This window comes from Barbatula barbatula (genome assembly GCF_947034865.1).
Source record: "Barbatula barbatula genome assembly, chromosome: 11".
In the NCBI taxonomy this organism is placed as follows: domain Eukaryota; kingdom Metazoa; phylum Chordata; class Actinopteri; order Cypriniformes; family Nemacheilidae; genus Barbatula; species Barbatula barbatula.
In genome coordinates this window covers 19,553,527-19,567,639 of record NC_136774.1, presented here as the reverse complement: position 1 = coordinate 19,567,639, position 14,113 = coordinate 19,553,527, and the positions used below count along the sequence as shown (strand labels likewise).

Here is a 14,113-nt window from a genome sequence, read left to right as displayed (position 1 = left end):
AAATTCAATTGCACGCCTTTCATAAAGTTTTATAAATATCTCTATATCATAAACCAGAAATGCAAAACATGTAAAGGCTACAAACTAAGCATCTTGTGTAAAATTGGGCTGTTTTTGAGACTAATTCTACGATGTCGTGTGATCTATTTGATGGACGTGGCATACGATGCAAATGCTCCACTTTTACGCACTCCTTGGTTCACATGTACGATCATTCTCTCGTTAAACTTTATAACGTATTCACCTTTACAATTTTACCCAAACAACCATCAACAGCACTGTTTACTATGGGAAACTACAAAAACCTTATTCTTACCGTTTAAGACCCTGAAAGGATGATGGCCATGACATTCTGGATTTTTTTAAACCGGGACGGTCACCGGTGTCAACGGCATAAGTCCGGTCCATGGTCCTGGGTTTCAGGTACTTCTCGGTGTCTGAAAAGCCCCTCTGTCTCACCCGGTGGTTTTTGCGCGCGTGCTGGAGCTGAAGAGGAACCGGGCTCTGTTGTCTCCAAAGATGTTTTGGGGCATTAACATCGGCACCAGGAGAAACAATAGTGGAAACCTCGCTGCCAGCATCCATACTTGCCTTCGATGTTAACGAAAGGTAGAAAAATATCACAACTATCCTTGTGTGAGATTATTGTTATTGCAACGCGTGATTTGATTTGTCCGAAACTTGGATAACATTCACGAGGCACCGCGCCTTATTGCTATTTTTCACGAAAACTATAATATTCTACATAAAATATACAAATACACCAAGTGTCTAATTGCAGAAAAGTCACTATCCTTTAGATATAGCTTGAGAAGACTAGTTTTGATCGGTGTACCGGGTCGCTCCATTCTGTCCTGTACTTCATGGTGCGCATGCATAACTGCTTCCGCGCGCTTCATTCGTAATTTCCATAACAACGTGAACCTCGCGAATATAAATGCGTTTTCTGCTAATTTCTGTCTTCAATCATATACTTATTCTGTCCGGTCCGTTCAAGCAGCGAACAATTCGTCCAGAAGGCGAACGTACCTTTGTACTCTCACTTTCACTTCACAGAAGTGATGCCGGGAGAGGAGGAGATCAATATTAATTTGGTTCGGTTTGATTGACAGCCCGGGGGGAGGAGCCTAAGAGCTTTTCGCTGTGCCAGAGGTAACTTTGAAGAACATAATTTATTTCTTAATACTATCAATAATCTAATTTACTTTGTATTTGCTTATTTTTTGTTTGTGTTTATATATTTAGACTGTTATTATTATTGTACCAAATTATGAGATCAGGAACATTTATGAAAACCTTTACTGCTTGCTTTTACGCCCATTTCAGGCTGAAGTAGTCTATTATATGTTTTTAATATGATGAGGTTGACCTCTTTGAACATCCGGCCAGATCGACATTCACTGTCTCAGGTTTCCTCTCAAGAGCTGAGTAGTCCTGACAGCATCCTTTAGGTGTCGGTTTGACTTGAGCGAATGATAATGACTAAACAACCACACAGAATTCTGAAGTTATAAGCATGAAATTACTTTTGACAGCAAATCTGTTCTTTGGTCCTTGTCTCTTTTTCGATTTTCAATCAAATAGGATGCGAGTCAACACTTAGTGCAGGCACTGAAAACAAGGCATTGTTGAAATGACTGTCCTGTCTCTGACACAGGGATGACAGGAAGGCAGTTTAAAGACAAGTGTGTGTAATCGAGAGGTGTCAAAATAAATGCGCTCGGTCCATTAAAGGCAATGCAGGGGGAAGAAGAATCGAGGCAATTTAACCACTGAAGTCAGCCTATTAGAATATTTACTGAATTGCAAAGAGGGATACGTGACCTAGAGTCGTGAATTACACCCTCTCAGCTAGAATAAAGCAAGAATATGATGCACATGCACAATAAGGTTGCCGGTATATCCAGAACAGATGCAATTTAACAGCGGGCAGTATGATATAATCATTTTAGTACTATAATGTTTAAGCAATGCAAAGCAGATAATTGCTAAAAAACAAAGAAAACCTCCATACCAAAAGTGATCAGTCAGAAATGATTTGTGATATAACACAATAAGAACAACAAACCAAAGCTGTATAGCAAAACAGATTATTAGAGCTAGACATACTAAAGTTTACGTTCATACGTTTGTGATTCGACAGACAGCTTACTTGCACCAACTTCTGAATGTGGATTCAACCCATGACTTGTTGCTGCTAGCCTCACGTTCTACCAAATGATAAAGGAAAATATGTACACAAATATTTAAAATATCGGCCTAGAAGACAAGCCTCTTAGGATATTGAAAGAGTTTCACCACCGACAGATGGGAAACAAGTCTCTTGGGCTTGATGTACCATTGATGGGAGCTGATGTTGCGTGTCACTGAACACTTGATTGACACGCTCTCAGTCTCTAGGTGGCAAGACTGTCAATCATTGTTATATTTTGAAGATGATCGTGAGTCACTGGCTATGATTGAGACATCTTTATTAGGTGCTCCGCTTGGATTGTATTCAGTCTTTGGACCACTGAACTGGTCCACTATATTGCGTCAAACTTCGATAAAGTTTTTCTAACCTTTTATGTTACTTTTTAAAGTGAGTTTGTGTATTCTAAAATGTACATAATATGTCTTCGCAAAAAAACGACATACTCTTAAAGGGATGGTTAAAAGGAATTCTTGCATCATTTACGCTCGTGTCATACCAAACCTGTATGACCTTCTTTTGTCAAAAGAAGACAAAAGATATTTTAAAGAACTCAACAACACTGGACACCATTGACTTAAACTGTGTCAACATAATCACAAAGACATTTCTTAAAATATCTTCTTTTGTGTTCCAAAAAAAGGGGCTTTTCCTTAAAAATTGTCTTCATAAATGAAGCATGCTAAAGGTCTGGAGTTCATTCTATGTGTGGTGTTTCCATTTGGAAGCTGTTGCTGTGAACCCACGTCATGGGGGGGAGATCTGGTCGATTTCAGTACCTGCTTGTGTCTGCAGAGGTGATGGCAATAAGAGGGGGAGCTCTAAGAGGGAGGCTGGTGGGTCGCGGCTGGGACGTCTCAGTCTCCGGTTTTCTCTCACAGTAGTACTGCTCCGCCTGCCTGAATGCCAAAGGAGGCAGCTGGATCGTCCGGCAGGAATGCCTGCGGATCATGAAGGGTTCCATGCAGGTCACTGGACATGAGTCTGGAGACTCCAGGGAACAATCTGAGACCTGCGAGAGTAAGAAAGTTGCAATAAGACATTTCCAGAAATGTATTGCATTTTTTTGTGAATTCATTATGTATGAGGCTTTTATGAAATACCAAAAAGGCCCAAGCTGAAGTGGATCGTGAGTCATATTTACATTAAATTGAGTGGCGACGAATCCGTGAATGAAATCATACGTGAGGGCATCAAGCTCACATCTAAGCAACACAACTAAACTCAATTTTACCAAAAATAAGAATCGATTCAAAAGTGCAGTTCTTGCTCTATTTTCCTGTACGGCTTTAGACTGTGATTGTTGATTTGCTAAATAATTACTCAACAGAAAAAAAGCAACATTTACACGCACAAAGCTTAACTGATCAATTTAAAGTGAATTTTAAATGGATCATTTGATACTTTTTATAATGAGCTCATAATGAATGAGTCATCCGTGTTCCATTAACCCGTGGAGGGCTACACGATTAACTGATTAAGGGTTTGTATTAAATTAATTTATATCTGTTGAACAAATATACTTTTAGACATTGCAATTTCCGACGTCGGCCTACAGCATTGCACAATAGAATCCCTTGAAAAAAAGTAATGGGCTTTTCTTGTTTTCTTTGTCACTTTTTTCAGACAATAGTTCCACCTTTAAATAAAATGAAGCATTTATGTTTCAAGTCCGCAGCAAAAACAAACACTTTATTCAGCTGAATGAGGATGACTGACGTCTTAAAACCTGTTAGTCTTGTAGTACTGGATATACTGAATAATGCGCAGCTCAGTTTCAGAAAAAGGCAATGTCTATCCTATGAACTAGGAATTTATTTCAAAGACATGGCATGGCTATACAACATTAAATTGATATCTGTGTCACACTGTGTGATTCTCTCTCTCTACAGTATATATATATATATATATATATGTGTGTGTGTATGATTATATATGTGTATGTATGTATATGTGTGTGTATGAATGTGTATATAGTATACACACAACCACACACACACACACGCACGCACGCACGCATATATATATATATATATATATATATATATATATATATATATATATATTGACAAGATGCTGTGAAGACACATGAAAGCACCCTCATAGATATCGATCTAAAACAGAGAGACCAGCTTTCCCCAAACAGCCTGAACACAAGAAACTCAAATCCCCATTGATTTACACATAGAAGCTCCACCCTTCATGCTCCTTTAGACACTGACTTTGCTGCTTGTTAAAACACAGTTTATGAAAAACACCTCAACTATCCGAAAGTTATGAATGATTCCATAATGATTTTGATCAAAAACAGGTCTCCACTTGAAATAACCGGTAACCACTGTGTTCAAAGACAAGTCTACAGGGTGTTTTCTCTTTTTCAGTTTCTTTTTTAAATTTCCTGTACTATAGAAACAAGTCTCCAGCGATTGCCATTCACAGCTAAACTTAACATCTCATACATATTAATTACTGAATTGTATTTATTAAGACAATGCAGCCAGCCAAACATTAGGTCCCATGTGAACATGACTCTCAAACAGTTTTTTAATCGCCTCATGGCCTTTAGAAGCAATCAATTTATTCCCATTTTGAATGACATGACATTTCTTAAATGGGTAAATAGGTTTCATGCTTAAAATACTGAGAACAATCCAGCACCTCAGATATGACATACTTCTGTAGGCTGTCAGACTTGACTTTGAGCATGCGGAATTCGTTCGGACGTTGGTATCAAAAAAGGGCGAGAAAGATTCCTCCATTTGCTACATTTTTATTTTATTCAAAGAAATCTTTGAAAGTAACAATATGATATCCATTTGCTACATTTCTGTGCCAAGAGGTTTACACTGTGACGTTTTGATCTTCTATTGGTCTCACGCACTCACGTGATGCAAATTCGCAGATCAGAGTCCACCAAACTTGAACTTTGCTACGCAACCAAATACGAAATATCTTTGGACGGGCTTGGGTTTCCGGTCTGTCGCATTCGCATGCGTATGAATGGAAGTCATTGGAGGGAAAAGTCAAGTGTGACGGTGGATTAAACCCGTGGTCAGACATGACTTTGACCATGCGAAGATCGTGCGGACGGTGGTACGAAAATGGGCGGGTGCGATTCCTCCATATTTTTGTACCGAGAGATCACGCAGTGTGTGAATTCGCAGGCCAGAGTTCACCAAACTTGAATTTTGCTACACAGCAAAATTTGGCTTGCGTTTCAGGTCTGTCGCATTCGTATGAATGGAAGTCAATGGAGGGAAAAGTCAAGTGTGACGACAGCTTGACCGGGAACTAAGCGTCGCGCTGGTTGCCCTTGACCGAAAGCCTATGCATTTTTCCCATAGACTTTTGGAAGATAAAAAGGCTGAAGTTTTTGATGTTTACACATTTTGTCTATTCAGATCATCTTTACAAGTAACACAACATTTGTTACTTTTGAAGCCAAAATGCAATTGGCAGAAGTAAAAAGCACTTAATTTACACTTATGCATTGGCAGACGCTGTTATCCAAAGCGAATTACATTGCGTTGTATTATACATTTTGTTTCTGAATATGTGCAATCCCCTGGGATCAAATCCTCTGCATTTCTAGCATAGACTTTGGAGCGATGCAACCGGAAGTCCTAAAATGCTAACTCACTTCCGGATTTTGCGTATACAAATGCGTCATATCCTCGGCTCCCGGACTGGCAGAACTGCCGGAAAACGAGATTATCATGTATTTGCACAGGTGCTTCGTTCACACGCACGCACGAAACAAACAAGAAACTTTGTGAAACAGGCGTTGAACTTGCTATTATTGGGATTTAAGTCACAAATAGCCTACAATTACAATCTAGGATACAAACCTACACGTGTGCAAAACAAACAAACAAACAACCACACGTACTTACGTGCTAATAGTTGTGTTGTTTTGTGGACGTACGTTTTGCTTGTATTTGCGCATGCGTGAGTTTACCTGCGTACTTGGGCGTACGTTACCTGACATACACGCGCGCTTATACGGGATGAGTTGACAAACCGTGAGATACTCGACGTAGCCTACGTATCCTCGAATTTTGAATTAAAATGCCAAGTGAGTGTTAGGCCAAATATTACACGATAACTACTTTAATTTATTTCACACCTGAAGTCGCTCTGACATTTTAAATGTTGTCGCGAGACGTTCAAGTTTACGTCACCTGCGGTCACGTGCCCGCTTTCTTGTAATTGTACGGGTTCAGTTCATTTATTTCTCCATGTCTATACTACACAGTCCTATTCAATGATTGTTAATGATAGCTTTACTGTACGTGGTCAGGATTATTATGTGTACACTGTAACAATTTCATTAAATAATAAAAATAATAATTGTTATTATTTTAAAACATTATTCATCTATGCCAACTGAATAAAAACATTATATTCTACAGGATAATGTCAAAGAGCCATGGCTGAGAGCAACAGAGCAAAAGACTCTCTCCCATTCAGGATAACACTCTTATTGTCCAAATGGAAAATGCAAGCCGTCAGCCGACTCGTGCGAAATATGTGAGTAAATAAGAAAGGCCTTGATCCAATTATCAGTGTTTTCACAGAGTCGTTGAATATATAAACATTTTAATTATCATTACTGATGTCTCTGTAATGCTCCACTGCATCTGAAAGATTGGTAAATGTGATTTTTTGAAGGGAATAATTACAGTGTCACGTGGGTTCATACCAGCACCCAGACAGGGTACTTTATCAAGAATGATTGGATGATATTCAACAAGCAGGCTTCAAAAGCAGAATTTTCTTTCTTCTTTTGCTTTGATCACAGATTTTTTTGAATTCAGAATTTTCTTGGAAATCAAGATCAGTCAAGGATGCATTGCTTTAGTCAACATGTGTCTCAAAGTATACATTTTTTTTATACCACAGAATTCTGTGCACATTTATTGAACAACGTTTACCTATGAAAGAGACAGCATGAAGCAAACCCACGAAGAAAGTATTACTTTCCTAAATTATTTAAATATACTATTAACATCACAATGACAACAGGTTCGCTCCTATATGCAAAAAAGAAAATGAAATAGAAATCACTTATATTATAAATATTACAGTTATTCTTCATCACGATCATTATTCTAATCCAAAACACATTCAAGTACACTTCTATAAAGAGTAACCCCTTTGAGACAGCTGAGTTTAAGTTAAGTTTAGGTGGCTTTCAGAATAATAAAGGAAGCCACAGAAAGGAAGGAAGAGAAACTTTACAACACTCCAGTTCGCGACGCTTGAGGTTTGAACCTTGGATGACCTCTGGTTCACAGCTCTGATCATTAACTACTACCACCAACCTGTGGTAAGTTTTTGTAAACAACCCACACCGCATCCCACCGGCTGTGAGTGATGTCTGGGGTACTGCGTTTTAAGTCAGCATGCCCTCTTTCTTCTGTGGGAAATGTTTGAAATGATGCTTTGGGCGCTTGATAGCGGGTGACAGCATCAAACCCTCCCTCTGCCGGTGTTTGCCTCATTTACAAAACGAAACAACATGCGCTGTCGTGAAAGATCATCCTTTTTCAACCTGTGCCATCTGTTCCGAGTTTCAAACAGTCAAAGCTGCTCTGTCTGGTTCAGTATCTCTGTTTTTAGACGTTTATATACAGCCTTTTAAAATGTGTTTATAAATGTATAAGTCATGACTAACAATCGCCTTAACTGCCTTCAATATCAAATCAATCATTCAGTGAATTATTTGACACATGCTTAATTAATGCTTGTAAAATAAATAGCGCAATTGTTGCTAAATTAATGGTACACATTTGCCTGCCATTGTGTCAGTGCACTTACATTGTCCGATTGACTTTCTCCACCGAAGGAATTCTCTTGCATTGTTTGTTCCCGGATTAAAGTCCTGGAATTAACGAGAAGAAGGAAATATTATGAAATTCTAGTAAACCCCAGTTAAGGCATTTAATCTCGTGATGAAAGAGAAGATCAAGTACCAGCGCGCATCTTGTGTGGTGCTGGCAACACAGATTGCATTTGAATAAATGTGCTATTCTTTCCACTAGTCAGTTTGTTGTCCCAAGCTGATAAACTTGGAACTAACAGTTCAAGTGCCAACACACACATTAAGCAGTGTTACATATCTCATTTCGATAATCTCATATATCATTCATTAAATAATCATTGTAAGAATTTAGTTTGACCTTGAAATTGTGCAGACTTGTTAAATGACACTAATAAATTATACATGAGGTAGAACAATCTATGTCCTATTTGAAGTTGCTGAGTTTTGCAAAGTCACATTCAAGGCTGTAAGAATGATCTTTGATTAAATTCTTAAACTGGAAAAAACTTGGCAAATATCAGATGCTTTTAATGACACTTTACAGATGTTTATATCCAAAGTGGCTTACGTTGCATTTAAGTTACATTTATTTATCATGTAAATGTGTGTTTGGGGGGAATTGAAACCTTTGCACTTTGAATGCAATGCTCCAGCTAATCTAAACAACAAGGTATTATCTTCCACTTGTATATTTAGTAGTAGGCCTAAAAGTCATTATGCTGTATGTGAGAAACAAAGTTTGTCTGCAGGAGTTATAGTTGTATTTAGGTGTTAGCATGGGGTTCATTTCTGATGCCCAAACGTGATCTAAATTTGAGATTTGTCTGAAATAAAACATTTAGAACAGAATGGGAATAAAAAACACAGTTTGCACAGAGGAGTTATTTATCTAAGAAAAGTGTGCATTATAAAGTGGCCTGTTTAGCCATTTGTGATTGTTGCTGAAGTTTTAGAGAATATAAGAACATACATTTAACAACAATAATGAATTAAAAAAACACATTTTGCATGTGCGTTTTCCAAGCCGTTCAGCCTTATAACAAACAATATCAAACAAGCCTCTATCGTCACCTTGTGGCTATATTGTGGCCTTTTTATTTTCTCACGCGCAATCACTAGGGGACCTCCAAGAGCACATGCTATCACAGCTTTTTTGTGATATATTCACGGCACACATCTTCATCACATTTTTTCACGTAGGGCCGTACACGTTATTTTGTTTCTGTAGTGTGTGTCAACAATTTTAAATTAAAGACTAATCGCAATATTGCAATATCAAAATAAGTGAGGTGACCAATCAAATGAAAGGAGGACCGCAGACCGCCTCAATTATAAAGCTGAAAGATTGCTGTGCAACACACGAAATACTGTAAGTGTCTCAAAAAACTGTTCAGTGTTTCATGATAGAAATGTTGACCATCTGATGGTATTCAATGATGCAAACGACAAAATGCTGATTTAAATGAAAAGTATGTATGTATTTATGTGATTGATGTCATTTAAAATTATCCTTCAATTATCCAGCGTTTTATTTGGGATAAGATCAATAATATTTGTGTGCATATTGTAAATTAATTTAACGGTTATCAATTAAATACACTAAATAAAAAAAATATCGGGGATGCGTCTATAGGTTGTGGTTAAAATAAAAATGATTTTAGAAATAAAATCTTTGCAAATTAAATGCATTGAACAATAAATTCCACAATCTTTGTATGGTCTGTTCTCAAAATTTAAAGGGTCAGTTCACCTAAAATTGGAAGTAATGAAATGATCAAATGTTTTGACAATCACAATACACTTATGCAAGGTTTATGTGTTTTCGTTTATATGACATTCATGCATCCCAAATGCAACTACAACTAATACAATTGGGTTTGTTAGACTTAAAGTGTGCTACAAATAAACAAAAGACAATAATGGATTGTATTGGGGGCACAGGGGGACCCCGAAATAGAATTCAGTTTAGGGCCCCGTTAAGGCTTGGGCCGGCCCTGCTCACGCTGTTAGATTAATTGAAATTACCGTGTGAAAAATGGTTGTTTTTATTTTCTAGACATTATGAACTTGCGTAAAACCACTGTTCTCTTTACAGTACTATTTAAACTAAAAGGGCTGTGTTTTTCGAAGCTGGCCACATGTCTCAATTACAGCTGAAAATATAAACTCTTTCCCAGATCCTTATTTCCCTCAGGCAAATGTTTGGAGTGTCACAGGCTATACTTGGCATATATCAGTTATTGTTTATAGAATATTTTCCATGGGAAAGGCAATATAACCTTTGTAAATTCAAACCACATTATTTTCTAGACTAGAAATGCAACAGCCCCTGAAGTTTGTTATCAGCACTTACAACCCACAGTTATTTTTGGTAATTTTTCATGATTATGAAAATAGTCTTTAGTTTTTTACAATACTTAAAACATTATTGGGTGCGGAAAACAGAGCAACAGGAAACCTATGGCACTTAATATCATTGATTCACATTGAACCCACATTATGGTCATTTATAATAACGTACATATATATCAGTGTCACCATTAGTACGTCTTTAAGGTCATGTTTTTCCATGATTCCGTATTTCTGTCAGGGTTAATAAACTCTTTATATGTCATGAGAGAGTTTGGAAAATTGTGCACTATTTCCTTTTGATGCTGCTCCAGGAATGACTCCCCAGTCTCTGCGTATGAAATGTTAAATTACCTTAAAACACAATCTTAAAGCGGAAAATAAACTCTTCTCTTTCCTTATATGTGTCGCTTGGAGATTCAGAGCAGGAGAGACTTATTTTTAGACCTCAAATCGAGATTCTGTCATGTTAAGGCCCTCTCACAGAACAAGGTGAGCTTAGGCAGATGTGTTTTCCACGTCCTTTCCTGCCTTTTATAGAATTTGTAGATTAAGAGTCAAAACTAATGAAACAAACCGACGGCTTAAGCGTGTGCAAAACTGATGCTCTTTAATCAATCAAGCAATTTGACTATATTGGATGTTAATCCTCTTGGACTATAAATGAGAAAAAGAAATAACCTTTCATAGTTCTCAAGCAGGATTTACAACTTCATTCATTGTTTGCCTGGAATAGTGTGTGTAGGAGGTAATCTAGGTCTAGAAACGCAGGTTTTCTCTTCATACACCTTTACATGTACCTTCGTAAAATTGTTTCTGAACAAGGACTGCAATGCATTCTAGGTGTATATTTTTTATGTGCTATTTTACTAAAGTTTATAATAATATCGTGGCCTGACAGGAGTTTAGGTGATGCTGAGTAATTTAAGAAAGGCTCCGCCCCCAGAAGGGGTTTAGCAACTGTGACTCCGCCCCTTACCTGAATCAAACTTATCCTCTTCCTCACCGAGCCCATACTCGCCATAAGAACACTACACCCTCGCTTATTTACACAATATGTCCTCTGAGGACACTTTAATGTCTCATTTTGATCATTTGTGTATTTCCGTATAAATAAATGCGTCTCCGACGACACACCAACTGTTTTTTCCATACTTATAAACCGTATACAACCTTCAAAAGACTACTTAAAACACATCACTTCTGTGAATACTTGACAGACAAATGAAAAAAAGTACACTAACCCTATCTCTAGCTTTCTTTTAAACTAGTAGCTTTTGTATTAGCACCTATCGTACTATTGCACTTGAAATATCGCTTATTGCTCCATTGATTCTTTGTCGCTTTGGATCAAACCGTCTGCTAAATGTAAATGTAAAAGTTTTTATGTTTAATTTTTTACATAAAAGTTACACAAACACGTGCATGTTTGTATTCGCTGGTCTATCCCCAGACATGCCTGCACACTTTCCTACCATACACCATTTAACATGCTCGAAATAATTCAATATATTACTTAATTGTGTATTGGCTCACATGGCAAACACTGGAACCAGACGGACACAGGCACCGTGGCAGGCGTTGCTGGAAAAATATCTGTTACTAAAGGCAACTCTTTTTCCTTTCTCTATACCCACCGTGAGCCAACAACAAAGATTTGTTTAAATGTAAGAAGTTGTTACAATTTTTCAGTTACTTCTGCACAGTCGTGTTCTGCTGCTAATCTTTGATGATGCTTTTGTTCAGTGCGTGGGAGATGTTAGTGATAGAGAACAGCGGGGGTTTGTGCCCTGTGTGGATTGAAGTCTTTTAATTCCTCAGGACGGCTGTAAATGTTGCACACCAGCAGCGATATTGTGGTTTGAAATGAAGCTGTCACGAGGAACTGATTAGTGACACAGATGTTTTGGGGGGTGGTGTCATCTATGAGATCATCAGCTGGCCTTCCTGACATCATAAACATATCACCACACACCCTTTTGAAGCATTTCTGGTGCCGGATTCAACATTTATTCAGATCGCAAAAGTACACGCTGTATAGAAAAATGACATTTGAGAACGTTTGGGAAATCTTGTTCGAGATGAAAGTAAACTGGTGGAAACATTTATTTGTTAAACCATTCAAAACCATTAAAAAATCATATTACATTTTTTATTCAATGTCTGTGTACCAAAACCAGTATATATGTCACATCATACCCTTAACAGACTCAGATTCAGTCCTACACGACTGAGTCAAACACATGAGTTTAAAAGAAAACATTGACATCTGAAAGGAAAACACAATACTTTAAGTATATTCCACAAACATCTTTCTACAAAACCGCACTATCTGTTGGATAAGAGTCAAAATAAACAAGACCATGTGGACCATAACGCTTCATTCTTAAGTAAGATTATGAAGACTTTCCGGTTCACCCCGAGTGCAGCCAGTACTTGATTGATCTATTTATAGATTAAGGATGCAAATGCCACCAAGTGTCTCTGTTATAAAGTGTTGCATGCGACACAAGAAAGAGTTTTCTGAAGAGGTCAGGTGCCCAATTGTCACATTGCACTGATCTCTCCGTTGGCACACATATTTAAACCCAAGACACGCACAGACATCAACAGACTGGTTAATAGATACAGACCCCTAATAGATACGTGCCCCCTTCTCACCTACTGTGTACTTAAACTACAAAGGTATAAAGAAGAAAAACTGTAAAAGGAAACTTACTCTTCTCCTTGGAGTAAGAGAACACGCAATGCACAGATGCAATCCTCCAGGGACCGGGCAACGCTGACACAGTCCAGCAAAATCAGAATGGAATGTCTGAGTTGCCTTTGCTTCCTGTGACACTGTGTCTTGTACCGTGATGCTCTTTGGTTTAAGGATGGAAGAATATCAGAGTTCCCAGCCTCTCAGCCAATCACAGATCTCTGCTCCTGTCCTCCACCCCTCCCCAAAGCTCCGCCGGCACAGACTAGAGAGATGTTTAAAAAAACAGGGGCCACTGCAGCATCACAGCGGGATGCTTATACAGGCTGAACGTCTTAAATTCTCTCGGATTTGAGGCCGTTACGTGCGCTGTGGGGAAAAACGCTGCCTTGTGCTCAAACAGCTTTTTCAATGAATCATTCAAATTGGACCTGTGACTACAGTTGTGTTGCTCCTCTGTGGTGCCTAAGGAGAATGCTTTGCTCATTTGACATTTTAAATGACATGCCCTCATTTCACATGTTAACCTTTTGAACACTTTTTAAGAGTTGCTTTTTAAAACTATAGTGGCTTCAGGAAGTTTTTGGACACTTGAAACTGTATGCATTTCATTACATTGGCAACATTTACATTCATACATTCAAATGTGTAAATGTTGTTCATCAAAGTGAGAGGAGATTTATAGAATTATAGAAAGGTTCCACTGGAACACCAAGTGAAGATCATATAATTATATATATATTTTAACATTATATTTAATACTTTATCATTTATTCATCCACAATATATTTTGCCGGAAAGTGTGCTTGTGTGCTATAGCGTTGTTTAAAAGTAAATCACTTTGTTTGATATTTTATCTTGAGCAGAGATTTTTGAACATATGTATGAACTTATAGTCCACCTAAAAATGAAAAATCTTGTTATCATCTTTCACCCACATGTCAATCAAAATGAAACAGACGAAGAATGCATTTAGAGAAATGTGTCCATACAATAGTAATCAAAGCTGTCCAATGTTGTGCAGTTACCAGGACTCTTCAAAATATTT

At 37.8% G+C, this 14,113-nt stretch overlaps 1 protein-coding gene across 1 annotated transcript in view; it reads right to left on the bottom strand.

Annotated features, from left to right (window-relative positions):
• pde4d (phosphodiesterase 4D, cAMP-specific) overlaps positions 1 to 13,203 on the bottom strand; it is a 98,506-nt gene extending 85,303 nt beyond the window's left edge. The window contains exons 1-3 of the mRNA XM_079466852.1: positions 13,084 to 13,203; positions 8,012 to 8,075; positions 2,971 to 3,203 (exon numbers count right to left, since the gene is read on the bottom strand). Of these exons, the coding sequence (XP_079322978.1) occupies positions 2,971 to 3,203; positions 8,012 to 8,053 (275 nt within the window). The 5' untranslated portion in view covers positions 8,054 to 8,075; positions 13,084 to 13,203. The remainder of the gene's footprint in view (positions 1 to 2,970; positions 3,204 to 8,011; positions 8,076 to 13,083) is intronic.
• Positions 13,204 to 14,113: the final 910 nt, after the last annotated feature.